This window comes from Myotis yumanensis, unplaced genomic scaffold (assembly GCF_028538775.1).
Source record: "Myotis yumanensis isolate MYYU_CA2020_CCGP unplaced genomic scaffold, mMyoYum1.0.hap1 SCAF_20, whole genome shotgun sequence".
NCBI classification, from domain to species: Eukaryota; Metazoa; Chordata; class Mammalia; order Chiroptera; family Vespertilionidae; genus Myotis; species Myotis yumanensis.
In genome coordinates, this window is record NW_027223771.1 from 10750321 (window position 1) to 10772649 (window position 22329).

The window sequence follows — 22329 nt, forward strand, 5'->3', positions numbered from 1 at the left end:
AGGCACCTTGTAAAAAGAGGCAACTCATTCCCTTTCAAAGTCAGAAAGCAAGGGCTGGGCCCTGGCCGGTGTGGCTAAGTGGATAGAGCGTCGGCCTGTGGTCTGAAGGGTCCCAGGTTCGATTCCTGGTCAGGGCATATGTGACTGGGTTGCGGGCTGATCCCCAGTAAGGAGTGTGCAGGAGGCAGCCAATCCATGATTCTCATCATTGATGTTTCTCTCCCTCTCCCTCCCTCTCTGAAATCAATAAAAATATATTATAAAAAAAAAGACAGAGAAACCAAGGGATGCCCACTCACGGCTTACATTCAAAATTACGTTGCAGCCCTAACCGGTGTGGCTCAGTGGATAGAGCGTCAGCCTGTGGACTGAAAGGTCCCAGGTTCGATTCCGGTCAAGGGCGTGTACCTGGGTTGCGGGCACATCCCCAGTGGGGAGTGTGCAGGAGGCAGCTGATGGATGTTTCTCTCTCATCGATGTTTCTAACTCTCTATCCCTCTCCCTTCCTCTCTGTAAAAAAAAATCAGTAAAATATATTTTTAAAAAACTACGTTGCAGATCCCCGCCAACAGTAAGTCACAACACAGATCTACATCCACTGCTCTATTACTATCACCACTCACAGCGTGGCAGCCTCTTCAGCCGGTGAGAATGACGGGAATGAAGCCCCTTTGGCCCAGGGAAAAGTGTTCAGGAGAAAAATGTAGAGCCAGACCGAACAATTGCCCTTCGTGAAGTTCACAAAGATGGGAAAATGCTGTGCATGCAGAGGGAACGAACAGCCGAGCCCGTTTGCCGCAGTGGATAGGGAGTCAGTCTGTGGACAAAGGTCCCGGGTTCGATGCCGGTCAAGGGCACATGCCCAGGTTGCGGGCTCGATCCCCAGTAGGGGACGTGCAGGAGGCAGCTGATCCATGATTCTCATCATTGATGTTTCTATCTCTCTCCCTTCCTCTCTCAAATCAATAAAAATATATATTTTTAAAAAAACACAGAATGAGCACATAACAGGAAAATGTGAAGAATGGAGGTTTGTGGGATGATAGGCAATCTTTTTTGTTTGTTTTTGTTTTGTTTGTTTTTAATATATTGATTTTTTAGAGGGGAAGGGAGAGGGATAGAGTTAGAAACATCGATCAGCTGCCTCCTGCACACCCCCCACTGGGGATGTGCCTGCAACCCAGGTACATGCCCTTGCCCGAAATCGAACCCGTGACCCTTGAGTCCGCAGGCCGACGCTGTATCCACAGAGCCAAACCGGTAGGGCTGTGTTTTTGTTTTTTGTTTTTCTTTATCATTGTAACGGGCACGTTCAACATACCCCCACCCCGAAAAGGAGAAAAGGAAGTAGAGTGTATTTGCAAGTGACTTCCAATGGTTTTTGTTTTCAAACACAGTTTTGGCCTTTTCAGACACTTACATGTAATTAGAGGGTTGGCAAGTCTATTTTAAAACGATGAAATCTTCCTTCCCCTTCAGTCATCTTATGGCCACACCCCTCCCCCCACCCACACACCCGCATAGTGTGGGCCGCATCAGCTAGGGGGTCGGTTGCTTTCGTCAATAGTTTTGAATCAATCCCTGAAGCATTCAGGGAGCGCCCCTCTGTACCCCGTGTTTTGCTGGGTGTTGACCAAGCTGCTCACAGAATGAAACCTTGCTGCCTTTAAGGGGAGCGTCAGGCCTGTGCAGACTGAACAAGTCAATAGCCCGCGGGAGAATGGCTGGGTCCATGGGGCGGGGCTTTTTGGAGGAGGCGTGGTCAGAGGGCGGGGCTTTTCCGGGAGGCGCGGTCCATGGGGCGGGGCTTCCGGAGTCGTGGTCAGAGGGGGCGGGAGTATCGGGGGCAAATAGGGCGGGGCTTCCGGGAGGCGTGGTCCGCGGGGACGGAGCTGCAAGAGGCGTGGCCTTGGGGGCGGGGCTGAATGGAGGCGTGGTTAGCGGGGACAGGGCTGGCGAGGGGCGTGGTTAGCGGGGACGGGGCTGCCGAGGGGCGTGGCCTTATGGGGGCGTGGTCAGCGGCGGGCTGTCCGTCACGTCGGGGGGGCGGGACCGCAGGAGCGCTCGGGCCGGACGGACCGCTGCGCCGAGTCCGGAGTCCCGCTCGCGGCTCGGGTCTGGTCAGCATGTCGTTCGTGCCGGTGGCCGAGGACTCGGACTTCCCCATCCACAACCTGCCCTACGGCGTCTTCTCCACCGCAGCCAACGTGAGCCGGGGGCGCGGGCGGGCGACCCCTCACCTTGGGCCCCTCACCCGGGACCCTCCCCTTCCGCTCGGGCCTCCCCGCGCCGTCTGCACGCCCCGAGGAGCCCCGAGGAGCCCCGGGGAGCCCCGGGGGGCGCGGGGGGCCGGCCCACTCTACACCCGAGGAGCGGGTCGTGCGCGCCCGCGGGTTCCCGGTGCCGCTGCAGGTTTGCGTGGGAACGACATGCAAACGGAGGTCGCCCGCCGAGGCAGCGTGTCCCCGGCGCCCCGCGGGCATCGGGGGCGCCCCCCTCTTCTCGGCGATCGCGCTCCCAGGCCCGCGGGACCCCGGGTCCCCGGAGCGCGGGCGCCCCGTGTCGTCCGGGGCTTCGAGGCCGCGGGTCCGGGGGTCCCTCCGACGCCCTTGGGGGCCAGGAACCCCACTTTCCCTTCGCGCGGCCGGGCCCTGCGACCTTCCAACCTTGCGACATGCCGGTTGGACATTCTTGCGACACGCACGCCGGTTGGAAGCCGCCGTGTGGCCTGACTTGGGTGGACGTGAGCCCTGAAGACGGGCTCATGGGCAAACGGCCCCAGGCGGGGGGTTGGGGGGCGGGGAGGGGAACCCCATTCGTTTGGGGGTGTTGGTGGTCATGTTGCTTACACGCCTGCTCCCAGCTTTCAAGGTGAAACCGCAGAACCCCGGACCCGGCCTGCACCCCAGGGTGCCGCCTGGGCCCCTGCCCCCAGGGTGACCTTTGGCCCCAAGGCAGGGCGCCCCCAGGGCCACCCTGCAGCCAGTGCCTCCGTCCATCTGTCCGTCCGGGACAGCTGGCCTGTGGCCGCGCACCTGCCAGGCCTGGGCAGAGGTTGCAGGGACACAGGGGACCCAGAGACAATGAGGGGGTGGGGACAGCTTAAACCCTAACCCCGTGAGCACCCCCGGCAGCTGGGAAGCCCTGGTATTTGTCCCGGGGGTCCTGTCCTCACTGTTTCGGGGAGCACCCAGAGATGAGGGGGGGACGCTGTGGCCAGAGGCAGGTGGGGTGCTGGGAAGGGCTTTTTCTGGAATCAACACCCCTGGCAGGGCGGCTAGTGGCCTGCAGATCGCTCCCCCTCTGCTGTGTTTTTTTTTAAATATATTTTTATTGATTTTTCAGAGAGGAAGGGAGAGAGAGAAATATCCATGATGAGAGAGGATCATGGACCGGCTGCCTCCTGCACGCCCCCTACTGGGGATCGAGCCAGCAACCCAGGCCTGTGCCCTTGACTGGAATCGAACCCTGACCTCCCGGTTCATAGGTCAATGCTCAGCCACTGAGCCACGCCGGCCGGGCTGTTTGTTTTTATTTTTATTAATATTCACCCGAGGATCTGCTTTTATTGATTTTGTGGTTTTGTTTTTTTGTGTGTGTGTGTGTTTTGTTAATCCTCCCCTGAGGATAGTTTTCCACTGATTTTTGGAGAGAGAGGGAGAGACAGAGAGAAACATCAATGTGAGAGAGACACATCGATGGGTTGCCTCCTGCTCGCGCCCTGACCAGGGCCCGGGCCGGGGAGGAGTCTGCCACCGAGGTCTGTGCCCTTGACCAGAATTGAACCCGGGATCCTTTGGTCCGCAGGCCGACGCTCTATCCAATGAGCGACACTGGCCAGAGCTGCTTTTAATTGATTTTGGAGAGGAAGTAAGAGGGAGAAAGAGAGAGACATAGATGTGAGAGAAAAGACACGGATTGGTTGACGCCCATGCATTGAACCCACAACCTTTTGGTGTAGAGCAAGCATGTCAAACTCGCGGCCCGCGGGCCACACGCGGCCCACAATGAGTATTTTTGCGGCCCAGCCAATATAATGGTATGCAAGAAATTTTTTATTTTATTTTATTTTATTTTTTTTTTTTTATTTATTTTTTTAATATATTTTTATTGATTTTTTACAGAGAGGAAGGGAGAGAGATAGAGAGTTAGAAACATCGATGAGAGAGAAACATTGACCAGCTGCCTCCTGCACATCTCCCACTGGGGATGTGCCCACAACCCAGGTACATGCCCTTGACTGGAATCGAACCTGGGACCTTTCAGTCCGCAGGCCGACGCTCCATCCACTGAGCCAAACCGGTTTCAGCTGCAAGAAATTTTTTAATAAAAATGTCATCACTTAATTTTTACAATATCCTGTTGTACATAATTATGAGTAACGAGCTACAACGTTCGCTAATGACGGATGACTGTCATCGAGTTGCATTCACTTCCTTTACGCGCCTCATGCGCAGGCGCACGGTCTCTCCCCACTGATACCGGCAGCGAAGGTTCCAGCAGCCGATGGCCACGTCCTTGGTCTGGGACTGACCTGCTTGGTGTGGCAACAGGAAATACCTAGCTTTCGGAGAACGAGAGAAATGGGTTTATCTGCGTGACGCTTATTCATTTGTGCAGTGACTCAGGGTCCGGTGAGTTCATGTCCAAGAAAAAATAATGATTTTTATTAAAAGGTTCTATTACTTTATGTGAACGATGACTCGTTTATCTCAGCCCTTTGCACTCAGCACGTCTCCATCGAAACAAGCCTGCGTTTCTATGAAAACGGAAGCTTTTGTTTTTTCGCGGCCACGTCCACGCAAACCTTGTTTGTTTGGCCCGCGTTCGCCTCTGAGTTTGACACGCTTGCTGTACAGGATGATGCTCCCACCAATCCAGCCACTGGCCCGAGGCTCCCCCCCGGCCTCCCCCTCCCCGTTTCCTGTGGGAATCTGCAGGGACATCTGGGGGAGATCGCCCCTTCCCATCACCCTCTGAAGAGTGCTGGGGTGGGGGCTTGGCCTCTGGCCTTCCAGAAGATTCCAGGGCCTTTGGGCCTCATCGAAAGCTGTCACTGCAGCCATTTCAGCCCCTTGGGGGGCACGGAAAGCCGGGGTTCAGTGCTAAGGACCCAGTCCCTTTGTCCCTCTGCAGGGGGACCTGGGGTTCCTAAGCAGACAGACGCTCTGGGCCGCTGAGCCCCGCTCGGCTGAGGCTTTTCCCTGCGCTGACCGTGCCGCCTTCCTCCCAGCCGAGATCCAGGATCGGCGTGGCCATCGGCGACCAGATCCTGGACCTGAGCATCATTAAGCACCTCTTCACCGGGCCCATCCTCTCCAAACACCAGGATGTCTTTGTTCAGGTAGGACATGGCGTGTCCTCGATCCCAGTGGCCCTGCAGAGCCGGACCTACAACCCGGGGCGGGGGGGACAGCTGGGCCCAGTGACCTCTGTGTTGGCCGCCTGCAGGGTACACACCTGTGGGATGTGCCTTCACTCCCCTGAAGGTCTAGTGCTTTTTAAAATATATATATTTTTTTTATTGAGTTCAGAGAGGAAAGGAGAAGGAGAGAGAGAGAGAGAAACATCGATGATGAGAGGGAATTATCGATGGGCTGCCTCCTACACGCCCCCCACTGGGGATCGAGCCTGCAACCCGGCATGTGCCCTGACCGGGGATTGAACTGTGACCTCCGGGTTCATAGGTCGACGCTCAACCACTGAGCCACGCCGGCCGGGCTAGAAACCTTTTCTTAACTTACGTGAAAGGGTGTGCATAGACCAGCCGTGGGCAAACTACGGCCCGCGGGCCGGATCCGGCCCGTTTGAAATGAATAAAACTAAAAAAAAAAAAAAAAAAAGACCGTACCCTTTTATGTAATGATGTTTACTTTGAATTTATATTAGTTCACACAAACACTCCATCCATGCTTTTGTTCCGGCCTCCGGTCCAGTTTAAGAACCCATTGTGGCCCTCGAGTCCAAAAGTTTGCCCACCCCTGGCAGAGACTATGATAACCCGCAGACTGGAGTGTCCGGTGGAGCCACACAGCCACCTCCCACCGAGGGCCAGGCCGAGCGGCACCAGCAGCGTCCCCGACAGCGGCTCCTGGCTCTGCTCGTTGTGTGTGTCAGTCCGTGAGGGGCTGAGCCCCATCAGGGGAGCTGACCCCTCTCCCCACCTTGATGCACAGGCGACAGAGCTGAGAGCGAGCGTCCTGGACGTTGCCGTGCCCAGGAGAGGAGTGACAGGGCCCTGGAGGGCAGGCCGGCCTCCCTGTGGGCAGGAGGGGCTCCGCCCAGCACTGTCCCACACGTGACCTTCTCTCCCATCCCACGGTGTCTGGTCCTCTCAGCTCCGCCCTGGACCTGCTGTGGGATCAGGGAGCAGTCCCTTCCTCTCTATTCTTGGTGGCGTATTTGGTTCATCCTCACTCGATCCCCACTCGGGGGCGTGCAGGAGGCTGCCAATCACTGACTCCCATCATGGATGTTTCTCTCTCGCTCCCTCTCTTCCCCGGTTCAGCCAACTCTCAACAACTTCATGGCGCTGGGCCAGGCCGCCTGGAAGGAGGCGCGAGCTTTCCTGCAGAACCTGCTGTCCGCCAGCCAGGCCAGGCTCCGAGACGACGCGGAGCTGCGCAAGCGGTGAGGAGCGAGGGTGTCGGGGGGCGGGGAGGGGAGGGTGATGGTGATGTGACAGCTGGGACCATTCGCAGTCACCGCAGGGGCTGCCGTGGCCTCGGGGAGCCCCTGCCCAGGCTGCACGTCTGTGGCAGGGCTCCGGGGGGCACTGAATTCCCCCTGTGCCACTGGCCCTCTTCCTGCCGCATCAGCATCGGCCAGTCCTTTTTTTTTTAAAAGTTTGTGTTTTTTTAAATACATTTGTGTGTTCTTGTTATTTTAATATATTTTTGTTGATTTCAGAGAGGAAGGAAGAGGGAGAGATAGAAACATCCATGATGAGAGAGAATCATGGATCAGCTGTCTCCTACACGCCCCACACTGGGGATCGAGCCCACCACCCGGGCATGTTCCCTTGACCAGCATCGAACCCAGGACCTTTGTCCACAGACTGACGCTCTATCCACTGTGGCAAGCAGGCTCAGGCTGTTTGAACCCTGACCTCCTGGTTCATAGGTCAATGCTCAACCACTGAGCCAAACTGGCTACGGCTAAGTTTGTTTGTTTGTTTGTTTTTTAAATATATTTTATTGATTTTTTACAGAGAGGAAGGGAGAGAGATAGAGAGTTAGAAACATCAATGAGAGAGAAACATCGATCAGCTGCCTCCTGCACACCCCCCACTGGGGATGTGCCCGCTACCAAGGTACATGCCCTTGACCGGAATCGAACCCGGGACCCTGGAGCTTGCAGGCCGACGCTCTATCCACTGAGCCAAACCGATTAGGGCAGGGTTTTTAAAAAATATATTTTTATTGATTTCAGAGAGAGGATGGGAGAAGGAAAGAGAGATAGAAATATCAATGATGGAAAGAATGAAAAAAAAAGTTAAAAATAAATAAATAAATAGAAAAAAGAAACAAACCAAAAAAAAAAGATACATCCATGAGGAGAGAGAATCATAGATCAGCTGCCTCCTGCACGCCCCACACTGGGGATCGAGCCCGCAACCCGGACCTGTGCCCCGACCGGGAATCGAACCCTGACCTCCTGGTTCCTAGGTGGACGCTCAACCACTGAGCCACGCCGGCTGGGCCCTCCGTGTCCCTGTCTGGTTCCCAGAGTCGAGGGATTTAACTCGATTCCTAGAATGGGACCTGGAGCCGGAGAGGAGGCATCTCAGCTTTAGTGGGTGGACCCCTCCCCGGTCCAGCCCGGCCTGGAGACAGTCACCGGGCAGCGCACACAGGATTCTGGGAGGGGCTGGGCTGAGCCTGCGGGTGGCCACCCTGAGCGGGCGCCTCGCCTCACCACGCCCTTGACCCTGAAACCCCTGGCTCTGTTTCAGTGCGTTGATCCCCCAGGCTCTGGCCACCATGCACCTCCCAGCTGTCATCGGTGAGTCCCTGCTCGGGGCGGCCTCCTGGGCCGGTGTGGCTGGTCCCTGCTTCTGGTGGGAGGGGCTCTGGGGCTGGGACCCCCCCGCCTCCCCATCACCGACTCGGGCCAATTCGAAGGCTCCAGCTCTTGTGTATTGTTTGTTTCTCAGTGAGGAGTTCTGACATAATGTTTTATTTTTTTTAATTGTTTAAATATATTTTTATTGATTGCATTTAAAAAAAATATATTTATTGATTTTTTACAGAGAGGAAGGGATAGAGAGTTAGAAACATCGATGAGAGAGAAACATCGATCAGCTGCCTCCTGCACACTCCCTACTGGGGATGTGCCCGCAACCAAGGTACATGCCCTTGACCGGAATCGAACCCGGGACCTTTCAGTCCGCAGGCTGACGCTCTATCCACTGAGCCAAACCGGCTAGGGCTTGATTGCATTTTTTAAAAATCTATTTTTATTGATCTAATTGAGGAAGGGAGAGAGAGAGAGAAACATCAATGATGAGAGAGAATCATGGATCGGCTGCCTCCTGCACGCCCCCCGCTGAAGTTCGAGCCTGCAACCCAGGCATGTACGTACCCTTGACTGGGAATCGAACCTGACCTTCTAGTTCATAAGTCGACGCTCCACCACTGACCACGCTGGCCGGGGTATTTATTTATTTTTTTGATAGATTTTTTATTTCAGAAAAGGAAGAGAGAAAAAATCAATGACAAGAGAAAATCATTTATCAGCTGCCTCCTGCACGCCCCCACTCTGGGGATGGAGCCCGAAACCCGGGCGTGTGCCCTGACCGGGAATCGAACCCTGACCTCCTGGTTCCTAGGCCGACGCTCAACCGCTGAGCCACGCCGGCCGGGCTGAAACCATTTTTTAGGCTCATTTGTGTCCATCTTGTGCTGAGCTTCGGTGCAAATGCTGTGAGTGGGTGCCCCCGCCTGCCGCCCCTCGGAACGGGGTGCCCAGGAAGCTGGCTCTCCTGGTTCCTGTCAGCCCACCCTTGTCATGTCCCTACTCTGTCCGGAGGCGTCCGGGTCCCCGATGGACTCTCCCTCTCCCGCGACTTCCCTCCGCAGGTGACTACACGGACTTCTACTCCTCGCGGCAGCACGCTGAGAACGTCGGGATCATGTTCCGGGGCAAGGACAACGCCCTGATGCCCAACTGGTACGTCCCAGGCCAGTCTGACGGGTTCTGAGTCTGTCCTTCCCCTCCCAGCGGCACGCAGTCCCGGGAGCGGCCGCGTCCCTCTGGGGTTCCGAAAACCAGTCGAAGGAAAAACCGGCCGTGATGATGATCACGTGTCACCCCTTCTGGAAACAACGGTCTCAGCGTCTGGTCTTCTCAGCTCCGCCCGGGACCTGCTGTGGGAGCAGGGAGCAGTCCCTTCATCTCTTATTTTTGTCCATCCTCACCCGATCCCCACCAGGGGCCGTGCAGGAGGCTGGCAGTCAGTGACTCTCATCATCAATGTTTCTCTCTCTCCCTCTCCCTTCCTCCCTGAAAGCAGTCTATACTAATAATAGAGGAATCTGCTAATTGTCCTGGACACCATCACAGTAACAGTAACGACCGAACAGCAGGCTGCGTGGGGCGGGCAGGCCGGCAGGGGGGCGGCAGTTGGGGGCAACCAGGCTTGCAGGAGGGGCAGTTAGGGGCAGGCAGGCAGAGGCGGTTAGGGGCGATCAGGCCGTCAGGGGTGGCAGTTGGGAGCAGCCAGGATGGCAAGGGGGACAGTTGGGGGCGACCAGGCTGGTTGGGGGGGGCAGTTGGGGGCGACCAGGCTTGCATGGGGGAACAACCAGGCTGGCAGAGGGGTCAGGGGCAGTCAGGCAGACAGAGGCGGTTAGGGGCGATCAGGCCGTCAGGGGTGGCAGTTAGGGGCGATCAGGCAGGCAGGCAGGCGAGCAGTTAGGAGCCAGGGATCCCGGATTGGAGAGGGTGCAGGCTGGGCTGAGGGGACCCCCCCCTCCCCCTGTGCACAAATTTTGTGCACTGGGCCTCTAGTAAAAATAGATCTTTTTAAAAAAAGAATGTTGACGTGTCTTCGGCCACACGCGACCGCACTGACGCGGGCACCCTTTGCCTTCCTCCGCCAGGCTGCACTTACCCGTGGGCTACCACGGCCGTGCCTCCTCCGTCGTGGTGTCGGGCACGCCGATCCGCAGGCCCATGGGCCAGATGAGACCGGATGACTGTGAGTGCCCCGCGGCCAGGCCCCGCCCGCTCGCCCTGCGTCCCCACCCGTGTCCCCGGGCCTGGCCCTCACGGCAGCCCCTTCTCCCCAATGTCCTTGCAGCGAAGCCTCCCGTGTACGGCCCCAGCAAACTCTTGGACATCGAGTTGGAAATGGTAAGCGTCCGCGGGGTCTCGGGGTCTCAGTAAGGTGTCGGCACGGGCTCTCCGTAACCGGGATGGCAGGCCGGCCGGTGTGGCTCAGTGGTCAGAGCGTCGGCCCCAGCACCAAAGGGTTTTGGGGTCAATGCCAGGTCAAGGGCACGCACGTACCTGGGTTGCTGGTTTGATCCCCAGCTCCAGTCGGGGCACACGCAGGAGGCAACCAGTCGATGTGTCTTTCTCGCATCGATGTTCCTCTCTCTCTCTCTCCCCTCCCTCCCTTCCTCCGTCCCACTCTCCCTAAATCAATGGAGAAAATATCCCTGGGTGCGGAGTAACAAGACAGACAAAAAAGTGCGAAGGCTGGATGTCAGATGGCGGAGCCTGGCCCAGACAGGGGGTGCAAACTGGATCATGGACGGACTTTTTTATTAATTTTTATTTGTTTATTTTCTTTTTAAATATATTTTTTATTGATTTCAGAGAGAAAGGGAGAGGGAGAGAGAGAGAAACATCATTGATGAGAGAGAATCATGGATGGGCTGCCTCCTGCACGCCCCACACTGGGGATCAAGCCCGCAACCCCGGGCCTGTGCCCTTGACTTGAATCGAACCCGGGACCCTTCAGTCCGCAGGCCGACGCTCTATCCAGTGAGCAACACCAGCCAGGGCTAATTTTTATTTTTTTAAATAATTTTTTTGTTGTTGTTAATCCTCACCCGACTGAGGATATCTTTCCATTGATTCTTAGGGAGAGTGGAAGAGAGAGGGAGAGACAGAGAGAAACATCGATGTGAGAGAAACACATCGATGGGTTGCCTCCTGCACACGCCCCGACCAGGGCCCGGGCAGCCATGGTCCACGCCCCGGACCTTTGGTCCATAGGCCGCCGCTCCATCCACTGAGCCACACCGGCCAGGGCATGGAGGGACTTCTCATAGCAACGCCCATGGTTTAGGCGAGGCCTGGGGAAGCTCTGGGTGTCCACTCACGGCAGGTGGAGGGAAGGGGTGTGGGCTCCCCTCCCCGCCCGCCCCCCCCGCCCCCCCCCCCGGCCCCAGGGCTGTGGCTGCGGAAATCAAGGTTGGCTGGAGGCAGCAGGAGCTCCCGGTCTGTCCAGTCCTGCCTGCTGGTCTATTTCGACTCTGTCCAGAGAAGGAAATGTGTGGGCACCGCCCGGGGGGCCCCCAGGCCCAGCGAGGCCCTCTCAGCCGGCCCGCTGCCTCCTGCTGCCGTAGCCACGGCGCCCCGTGGACCCCAGAGCAGGTCTCCCAGCCCAGACCCACCGAGCCCAGGTTGGGGCGGCCTTCTCTCCGGGGGCTCGGAGGACGCTGCTCTGGGCAGGGGCTTCGCCTGCGTGGGCCCCGCCAGGGGCAGAGCCGGGGAGGGGAGGGCCGGGCCCCTGGTCTTGGCTGCGGTGCCATCCGCTCTCTGCCGGGGCCCTGGGTCTGTTGTCTGACCTGGAGGAGATGTTTGCCGTGTGTAAACACTCATCACTCAGCAAATACGACTCCGGTTTTGTTTTTGCAAATGTCACCGCTGACTCTGTGCTGTTGACAGTCATCGCCCCAGTTTGCCCCCATGACGTGTGGCTGTTCTGCTGGTCCCTGGCCATTGTGCTGGGGGTGTTTTTCTCCCCAAGGCGGTGGGTGACGGGCTTGGGGTGGGGAGGGTACACCCCGCCAGGTTCTTGGCTGCGTTTTGGAGGGAACCTTTTGATTTTACACGAATAATTATTTTCCCTTTATTTTTTTGTGAATCCTCACCTGAGTATATTTTTTCCATTGATTTAAAATATATATATATATATATATACATATTGATTTCAGAGAGGAAGGGAGAGGGAAAGAGAGATAGAAACATCCATGATGAGAGAGAATCACGGACCGGCTGCCTCCTGCACGCCCCCCACTGGGGATCGAGCCCACAACCCGGGCCTGTGCCCTGACTGGGAATCAAACCATGACCTCCTGGTTCGTAGGTTGATGCTCAACCACTGAGCCACGCCGGCCGGGCTCCACTGACTTTTAGAGAGAGTGGAAGGGCGGTGGGGAGGGACAGAGAGAGAGAGAAACTTCGATGTGAGAGACACACATCGATTGGTTGCCTCCGGCACATGCCCTGACTAGGGCCGGGGATCGAGTCTGCAACCCAGATATGTGCCTTTGACTGGAATCGAACCCCAGACCCTTCAGTCCACAGGCCGACGCTCTATCCACTGAGCCACACCTGCCAGGGCTGATCTCCTCAGTTGCCACCAGCCTCACGTGCCGTTGGGCTGTGCGAGCTGTGGGGGGCGGCAAGGCAGGAGCCAGGCAGCTGCTGTGCTTGGCGTTCAGGGCTGGTCAGAAGGGTCATGGGCTGGAGTGCCCCGGCTCCCCAAGGCGGCCATGGGTCCCCCCAGGAGCAGCACAGGACTTAGAAATAGAACCGGACAACCGAGGGGCCGGGCCGCCTGTCCCTCCCTGAGCCGATGCGGCCGAGACAGGCTGGCATCGTCTATGAGCGCTGATGCCAATCCAGCCGGAGGCATGGGGAGCGGCAGGTCACCCACAAACATCTGCTCTGCCCCCACCACAGGCGGCTGCTTATACTGGGGAGAAGGACAGAGATGACATGGGAAGGAGGCAAAGGGTGTCAAATGGGCAGTTCACAGGCAATTTGGGCTGGGGGTCTGCAAAGGCCTGTGGGTTTGCAAAGGGTTGGGGGTCTGCAAAGGCCTGTGGGTGTGCAAAGGGCTGGGGGTCTGCAAAGGCCTGTGGGTGTGCAAAGGGCTGGGGGCCCTGGTTTCTGCAACCAGGTTGTCATGTTTCCATGGTAACAGGCAGGTCCCGGGTGGGAGGATGGGCTGCCCGTCCAGGTGAGCTCCCAGGTCCGGATGCAGCCGCCAGCCGGGCCAGAAGGCGCCTCCTCTACTCAGAACAGCACCATCGCGGTTACCAGAGCGTGATCGCTGTCTTAGGGTTCTAGCTGTCCCCCGATATCCTACGCCCGCCCTGTCAGAAACACTGTGCATCGGGGCCTCGGACAGGCCTGACTTTGCCCTCCAGGTGCACAACCCGGGGCGCCCGGTGAGCCCAGACCCTCACCCGCCCCCCGCGGCAGGCTTTCTTCGTAGGCCCCGGGAACCGCCTGGGGGAGCCGATCCCCATCTCCAAGGCCCACGAGCACATTTTCGGGATGGTCCTCATGAATGACTGGAGCGGTGAGTGGGGGCTGCTCCAGGCGGGGACGGGGTGTCCGGGGTGTTTTCCCAGAAACCCGCTGGTTCCCTGGGTCCGGTGCTGGCTCCGGGAAGCCCGGGGTGTCGCGTGGGTCCCACACAGACTTCTCCGCTCTCAGCCCCGGCGTTCCCTCCGCGGGACGGGGCACGGCTGGCGGCACAGCTAACGGTCTGAGCACTGTGTGTGGCGTCCGAATGCCTCCTGGCGATATTTTTTATATATATATATTTTTTTTTATTTCAGAGAGAGCGAGAGAGAGAGACATCCATGATGAGAGAGAATCCTGGATCGGCTGCCTCCTGCACGCCCCACACTGGGGATCGAGCCACAACCCGTGCATGTGCCCTTGATGGGAATTGAACCCGGGACCCTTCAGTCCTCGGGCCATTGCTCTATCCACTGAGCCAAACTGGGTAGGGCCTGGTGATATTTTTTATACATATTTTTATTGATTTCAGAGAGAGGAAGGGAGAGAGAGAGAGACAGAAACATCAATGATGAGAGAGAATCACGGATCGGCTGCCTCCTGCACGCCCCCCACTGGGGATCGAGCCCGCAACCCGGGCCTGTGCCCTGACCGGGAATCGAACCCTGACCTCCTGGTTCATAGATGACCACTCAACCACAGAGCCACGCCGGCCGGGCCTCCTGGCGATGTTTTCATCCCCATTTTACAGACGAGGCACTGAGGCACCGAGAGGCCTCCGTTAGTTGCTGAGCTACGGTTTCCGTCAAACTCAGCGGCCCAGCTTCCGAACCTGCCTCCGCCCCCACCCCACCCCCCGGGCGCCTGCGGGAGGGAGACGGTACCTGGGGGCGTCCAGCCCCTTCACGGGGACCATCCCGCCTGCCGGGTCATCCTGGCACAGCGACCCCCCCCCAAAGGACCTCTGTCCTGGGCATCGGAGGGCGACAGCCCTTGGTCCGGGCAGCCTGGGCGGGGCCTCGTGGGGGGCGGCTGTGCTGGGCACCTCTGCCCCGGGGTCAGGGGAGGAGGGAGCCTGGGGCCCAGGTCCGATCCGGGGCCGCCTGGGTCAGCCCTGCCACCCTCCTCCCGCAGCCCGAGACATTCAGAGATGGGAGTACGTGCCGCTGGGGCCGTTCCTGGGGAAGAGTTTCGGGACCACCATCTCCCCGTGGGTGGTGCCCATGGAGGCCCTCATGCCCTTCGTGGTGCCCAACCCGGAGCAGGTGAGCGCCGCGCCCGCAGGGAGCCCCGCACCCCGGCCCCTAGGCTGCCCCCGGCGTGCCCGCCCACCCTCCCCGCACGGTTTTTTGGGGGGAAAACACAGTGTTTTGTAACCTTCGGAACCCTCCCCCGAGGCCAGGGGACCTGGCACTTGGCAGGACAAGAGGTCCCTGCCAGGGCCACCGCGTTGCACAAGGCACCAGGCGGCCGAGATTGTCAGTGCGATGGCGCCCCCTGGGGGCCGGGGGTAGAATGCATTTGGAGCTGGTCGGGGGGCTGACCTCCAGGCCTCCCTCACCCTGCTCCTAGGCCGGTCCCAGTGCGGCCGCTGCCCCTCCCCATCCCCGCGCGGCCCCCCCAGCGCCCTGTGACCCTCCGGCCGGTGCCCTGGCCCGGTGTCCCTGCGTCTCCCGTCCTGGGCTGTGGCCACGTGACTCCGCCCTCCACACCTGCCCCGGCATCTCACCTGCTCGAGCCCCCCACCCCCCACCCCCCACTGCGCCCCTGCACCCAGACACCTCCTGGGCTCAACCGGCAGGACTCCGGCCACTTCCGAACTGTTGATTACTCAACGTTTTTCCTTTATTTTTATTATTTTTAAAATATATATATTTTTTATTGACTTCAGAGAGGAAGGGAGAGAGAGAGAGACATCCATGATGAGAGAGAATTATGGATCAGCCGCCTCCTGCACGCCCCCCACTGGGGATGGAGCCCACAACCTGGGCCTGTGCCCTGAGCGGGAATCGAACCTGGGACCCTTCCGTCTGCAGGCCGACGCTCCATCCACTGAGCCACACCAGCTAGGGCTCTTTTATTTTTCTGTTCTTTTTTACAAAATATTTTTATTGATTTCAGAGAGGAAGGGAGAGGGGGAGAGAGAGAGAAACATCAAGGATGAGAGAGAATCGTTGATGGGCTGCCTCCTGCACGCCCCACACTGGGAATCAAACCCAGGACTTCTTGGTCCATGGGACAACGCTCAAGCCACTGAGCCACCACAGCCGAGCTAAATATATTCTTAATTGATTTCAGAGAGGAAGGGAGAGAGAGAGAGAGAGAGAAACATCCATGATGAGAATCATGGATTGGCTGCCTCTTGCATGTGCCCTGACCGGAATCAAACCGTGACCTGGTTCATAGGTCAACGAAACTCAACCACTGAGCCACGCCAACCCGGCCCCTCCCTGCCTGTCTGGGGCGCCCCCGCTTTGGCCCCTGCACCTCTGACCTGCCCCTCCCTCGGCCTCCCGTTCCCTGGAGTCTGGCTCATGGGACCACCCTCGCCTCTCACGGACCAGAGACCTGGCGCTGGGTCCCTGGAGAGCTGTCCCTCTACCCGTGTCCTCCGCTGAGCTCCCTCCCCCCCCCCCGCCCCTTCTCCCCACCAGTGACCCTCTGCTGTGCTCTGCCCTCGCAGGACCCCAAGCCGCTGCCGTATCTCTGCCACGACCAGCCCTACACGTTCGACATCAAACTCACTGTCGCCCTGAGAGGTACCGTCCAGGGTTGGAGGGTGTGGCCAGGGGCTCAGGGCTTCTGAGCTAGCGGGTGGTGGGGAGTGGGGGGGGAAGGGGGGGGATCTCCTGCTTAGAGACACGTCTTTTTTTTTTCTTTTTGAAAATATATTTTAATTGATTTCAGAGAGGAAGGGAGAGAGAGAGAGAAACATCAAGGATGAGAGAGAATCATGGACCGGCCGCCTCCTGCACGCCCCACACTGGGGATGGAGCCCGCCACCCGGGCCTGTGCCCTGAGCGGGAATCGAACCCCGACCTCCTGGTTCGTAGTCGACGCTCAGCCCTTGAGCCCCACCGGCCGGGCACTGGTTGATCCCTGTGTGTGCCCTGGCTCGGGATCGAACCCGCATCCTTGGCGGATCAGAACGAGACTCGTACCAACTGAGCTCCCGGCCGGGGCCGCGCTGACGGTTCCTGGGACTCGTTGGGCAGCCATGACGCTGGGCGATGGGCAGCTCAGGCCACAGAGTCCACCCTACACGGTGGTTTTCACTGGGGTTTTTGGTTTTATTCCTTCTGAGTGGACAGAAGTGAGTCCCTCTGTCCGTGTTCCCGTCTCTCCCACAGGAGAGGGAATGAGCCAGGGAGTTCCCATCTGCAAGTCCAATTTTAAGGTAAGCGTGGGCGCTGGGCCAGCCGCGGACGGACAGACGGACGGACGGACAGACGGGAGGGACCAGGGGAGCCGTTCCCTCTGGCGGGAACCGGGGAGCAGCGTCCGTGTGGGGAGATGCTGGCGTGTCGCCCGTGGGCCCCGTGGCCGGCTCCTTCCCAGAGGGGCCCTGGGTCAGGAGGCCCTTCCGAGGGCGGCCAGGGATTTTCCTGGAAAACCTCACTTGTTTTGGGAGGGTCTAGTCCCGGCTTCTGTCCGGCCAGGGCAGCGGTTCTCAGCCTGTGGGTCGCGCCCCCTTTGGCGGTCGAACGACCCTTTCGCAGGGGTCGCCTGAGACCATCCTGCAGATCAGATATTTACATGACGATTCATCACAGGGGCCACATGACAGTGATGAAGTAGCAATGAAATAATTGTATGGTTGGGTCACAGCAGGCAGAACTGTATTTAAAGGGCCAGAACGTTGAGAACCACTGGCCCAGAGTAACCTGGGAGAGTGTGGGGGGTGGGGGAGCTGGGGGCAAGGGGGAGGGCTGGGGGGAACTAGCGAGGGGGGCAGAGGGGAGGCTGGGGCCAGGGGGGAAGCTGGGGGGCCCGGAGGAAGCCGGGGGGGGGGGGCCCGCTGTGCAGGCCCGGCCGTGTGAGGGCCCGTCCCCACCCCTGCCCTCCCCCCCCCCCCCCCACAGTACATGTACTGGACGATGCTGCAGCAGCTCACTCACCACTCCGTCAACGGCTGCAACCTGCGGCCCGGGGACCTGCTGGCTTCCGGAACCATCAGCGGGCCGGTGAGTACCCACCTCACGCAGATCCAGCCCCCCACGCCCCCCTCCCTGCTCCCCACGCAGCCCCAGGGCCCCCCCCGGCTCACCCCCAGGCTCACCCCCAGGCTCACCCCCAGGCGGGCCTGTGGACACCTCTGTCCTACTCGGCTTCCTCCACGTCTGGGTGGGGGAGGGGCTTCCTTTCCAAACTCAGGGCGAAAGGGCTCCACAGGCTTGGCTCAGTGGCTGAGCGTAGACCTAGGAACCAGGAGGTCCCGGTTCGATTCCCGGTCAGGACACATGCCCGGGTTGCGGGCTCCATCCCCAGTGTGGGGCGTGCAGGAGGCAGCCCATCCGTGATGCTCTCTCATCACGGATGTTCCTCTCTCTCGCTCCCTCTCCCTTCCTCTCCAAAATTAAAAAATAATAATAAAAAATATTCGTAATGTCAAATTCCAAAGGAAAGAGATGGGCGTGGGAGCGAGAGGCTGTGTCTGTCTGGGGGGGGGGCGAGCAGCCTGAGTGTGGTGTCACCGTCCCACACTGCGCGCTCCCAGGGTGGGGTGGCCCGGCTGCTGTGGTCTCCCCACCCCACCCCCATCCCCGTGGCCACTGTCAGCCCAGCGTAGGGTCTCAGAACCCCAGAGATGGTGCCTGGGGGGGCATGTGCCAGTCCCTTCCTGCCAGGTCCTGACTACAGCCTCTTGTTCCCTTTGGGGGTGGGGCCTGGCTTTGCCCTAGGGCCGTGGTCGGCAAACTGCAGCTCGCGAGCCACATGCGGCTCTTTGGCCCCTTGAGTGTGGCTCTTCCACAAAATACCATGTGGACAGTGCAATGGAAACTTCGTGGCCCATGCGCAGAAGTCGGTATTTTGTGGAAGAGCCACACTCAAGGGGCCAAAGAGCCGCACGCATGTGGCTCGTGAGCCGCGGTTTGCCGACCACTGCCCTAGGGCGTTCCCGTGTGGTTCATCCAAGGCAGGGTCTTGGGGGGCCCCGGGTCCCCCGCCCCCGCCCGGGCTCCCAAGCCTTGTCTGTGCCAGAGCCGACAGGCTCACCCAGAGGTGGGTCCCTGTGACTCTTTCTTTGTTTTTCTTCTTTCTTTTCTTAGAAATATATTTTTATTGATTTCAGAGAGGAAGAGAGAGAGAGAAACATCCATGATGAGAGAGAATCATGGACCGGCTGCCTCCTGCACGCCCCATACTGGGGATGTGCCCCCAACCTGGGCCTGTGCCCCGACTGGAATCGAACTCTGACCTCCTGGTTCGCAGGTCGACGCTCAGCCACGGAGCCACGCCCGAGGGGCCCTGTGACACCCTCTCCCTTTTCTGTCCGCAGGAGCCAGAAAGCTTCGGCTCCATGCTGGAGCTGTCCTGGCGCGGCACGCAGCCAATCGAGCTGGGCAACGGGCAGACCCGGCGGTTCCTGCAGGACGGGGACGAAGTCACCATCACAGGTGAGGGTGCCCCGGCCTGCGTGCGCTGTCCGTCGGCCAGGCGGCCGTCTGGCTGGCTCGGCCCCCTCCAGCATCCCCGGTGTCTGCTCGCTCTGTCCCTCATCCCAGCCTGGGGTCCCAGGGGTCCTCCATCGCGCCCTCCCCAACCACAAAGGCCCCGGATGCCCTGCCCCGTCCCCGGCTCCCTGCGCAGAGCGAAAAAGCAATGTCAGGTCACCGTCCGTCTGGACTTGGAGCAGAGACCCGGGTCCGGGTGTCTGCGAGGCGGGGGAGGGGCGGTGAGGGCCAGCTTTGCCCACCGGGACTGAGTAGGGGGGCCGGAGTGAGAGGATGTCATCGCCGTCTGCATTCAGGAAGCAAACGCAGTCTGTGCCTTTGCACATGCTGTTCCCTCCGTCTGGCATGCCTTTCCCGGCGAACTCCTACGCACCCGTCAACGCCCAGCTCAGATGTTCCCTTCCTTTCTGCCCTCTCAGCGCCTGGCTGCCTTCTCTCCTCTAACTCTTGTCTAGACGTGCCGGACCCTCCTCTCTGCCTTCCCCTCAAAATATCCTTGGGGGGTGAGGGGGGGTTCAATGAATGGCACTAACACCTGTGGGGCATCTACTCTGTGGGCGAGCGTGTGCTGGGCGGGGGGGGGGGGGCTACGCGGGGCATTTCGTCGGATCCTCATGTGCCTGAGAGACAGGGACCGCTCCTCCTGTTCCCAGGTGAGGGGGCCGAGCTCAGTTTTCTGTGTGTCCATCTCATCCTGGCGACAGTCCTCCCTGACGGCTGTGCTTGCTCATTCACCCATTTCACAGATGGGGAAACTGAGTCTTAGGGGGGGACCCAAGGTCACGGGGCCGGTCGGGCCTCTCGCTTCAGGCTAAACCCAAACCCACGCGGGAAGCTGTGCAGCCCCTCAGGGTGTTTCTGAGGGTCCGTGAGGGGGGTTGGGGCCCGGAGTCCCACCTCGAGGGCCCCTGCGGCTGGGACGGGCTGTCCACCCATTGGCGCCCGCCCCCCAGCTCTGTGACGGCTGTCACTGCGGCGGCCCAGCCTCGGGTCCTGTGACCCCAGCGGCCGCCGCTGACCCCTGTCCCCTCTGTTCCAGGACACTGCCAGGGGGACGGCTACCGCGTGGGCTTCGGCCATTGCACGGGGAAGGTGCTGCCCGCCCTCCCTCCGGCGTGAGGTCCTCTCCGGCGTCCTGGACACACCTGGCTGGACCCACACCTGCCCCCCCGCTCCCCCCCATCCCCCCGGGACCAGGGGCCCCTCTGTGGCTGTGGGCCCCTCCCGCCTTCAGGAACAAATGAATAAAAGCCATGGTGCCCTGTGCGGTGCAGTGTGAGTGTCTTAAGTCGGAGGGTCGAGGCGTGAACCGCTCCCCAGGGAGCCATTCATTCGTTCATTCGTCTGTTTTTATCAGTGAGATGGCGCGTGGGGTGGGGGGGGGGGATGAACTCGCACCAGGGGACACACGGGCTTGCGGGTCCCTCGGCCTGGCGTTGGGACCGGGACCCCTTGGGCATTGAGCCAGCACCTGGAATTCTGACACGGCTTCAGGGGACAGGGAGGCACGGCTCTCCCAATCCAAGAAGAACATGCAGCCCCGGCCAGTGTGGCTCAATGGCTAGAGAGCATCAGTCTGCGGGCTGAAGGGTCCCGGGTTCGATTCCGGTCATGGGCGCATGCCCCGGTCGCAGGTTCTCCGGCCCTGGTCGGGGCGCGTGCAGGAGGCAACCCATCGAGATGTCTCTCTTACATCCATGTTTCTCTCCGTCTCTCCCTGTCCCTTCCACTCTCTCTAATCAATCAATGGGGAAAATATCCTCGGGGGAGGATTCACCAAAAATAAAAATAAATAAATAAAATGAGGGAATGGGCCCTGACCGGTTTGGCTCAGTGGATAGAGCGTCGGCCTGCGGACTGAAGGGTCCCGGGTTCGATTCCGGTCAAGGGCATGGACCTTAGTTGTGGCACATCCCCAGTGGGGGGCGTGCAGAAGGCAGCTGATCGATGTTTCTCTCTCATCCATGTTTCTAACTCTCTGTCCCTCTCCCTTCCTCTCTGTAAAAAGTCAATAAAATATATTTTTAAAAAATAAATAAAAGGAGGGAACGGAGGTACGGAGAGGTGGAGGGACTTGCTCATGGGCACACAGCCCTGGGGAGAGGCTGACGTATGAACCCAGGTCTCCGCATCCGTCCGTCATTCCTGTCGGTGACGGTGCACCTTGAAGGCGTGAGGGCTGAGACAGTTTCGTGGGAGGCAAAACCAGCAACATCATTCAACCTCTGCCCGGCCGGCGTGGCCCAGGGGCTGAGCGTTGACCTAGGAACCAGGTGGTCACAGGTTCGATTCCCGCTCAGGGCACAGGCCCGGGTTGCGGGCTGCATCCCCAGTGGGGGGCGTGCAGGAGGCAGCCGATCCGCGGTTCTCTCTCATCATTGCTGTTTCTCCCTCTCCCTCTCCCTTCCTCTCTGAAATCCATAAAAGCATATTTTATAGAAAGCTGTGATCGGCTGCAACAATTCCGTGGGAGAGAAAATCAGCAGCAGATTTCAGTGTCCGACCAAAGGAGAGGATTATCGAACGCCGACCTCGCCACCACCAGGGACTGCGGGCGACGGACGGGGACGTCCTCACGCTGGAACATGAACGCCACGCCCTGCACGCGGTGCCATCTACGTGAAAACCGTGTGTCACGCAGGCTGGGCGACGCTTTCAAAGTAGCGGCTTCTGGGAGGCGGGGTTCTAGGATTCTGTATTTCCCCCCACATTTCTGAAACGCACACTTCACCGCCAACGGGAAAAATAGACCCCTCTCTGTTGTCAGTTTTTAAAAATGCAGCCGGGAAGCAGTCCCCGTGCCTCCTATGGGGCTTTTCGGGGGGGGGGTCCCCTCCACCCCCGTTCACAATGGCCCCCTGGAGGGGCTTGGGTTCCGGGGGGACGTCTTCGCTGGGGGCCCCCCAGGGCCAGTGCTCGGGCCGGTTTGCATCTGATGAGCAGAAGGGCCCCCGGAAAGGAGGCCACGGTGGTGTCACGCTGGGCGTCTCGCTGGAGCCCAGGGAGGTGACCGCCCCATAGTCACCGCGTTCCCCAAACTTGCCCCCGGCTGGAACCCCTGGGGCACCCCGAGCATGTCACCCTGACGCGCCGGTGGGAGCAGGCGAGGCCAAGGGGGGCTTTCTCTACCTCCAGGGGTTCCGCATCCCCTCCCGTGTGGACG

The 22329-nt window shown here is 59.5% G+C and overlaps 1 protein-coding gene across 1 annotated transcript; it reads left to right on the top strand.

The window, feature by feature from the left end:
• The first annotated feature begins 2044 nt into the window (after positions 1-2044).
• Positions 2045-20432, top strand: FAH (fumarylacetoacetate hydrolase). The gene is made up of 14 exons (XM_070400481.1): positions 2045-2207; positions 5234-5344; positions 6509-6630; positions 7955-8004; positions 9081-9171; positions 10104-10201; positions 10304-10356; positions 13447-13546; positions 14626-14756; positions 16175-16250; positions 16842-16888; positions 17574-17675; positions 18992-19109; positions 20206-20432. The coding sequence occupies exons 1-14, from the start codon at positions 2127-2129 to the stop codon at positions 20283-20285; spliced, it is 1260 nt and encodes a 419-aa protein (XP_070256582.1). The 5' UTR covers positions 2045-2126; the 3' UTR covers positions 20286-20432.
• The last annotated feature ends 1897 nt before the right edge of the window (positions 20433-22329 follow it).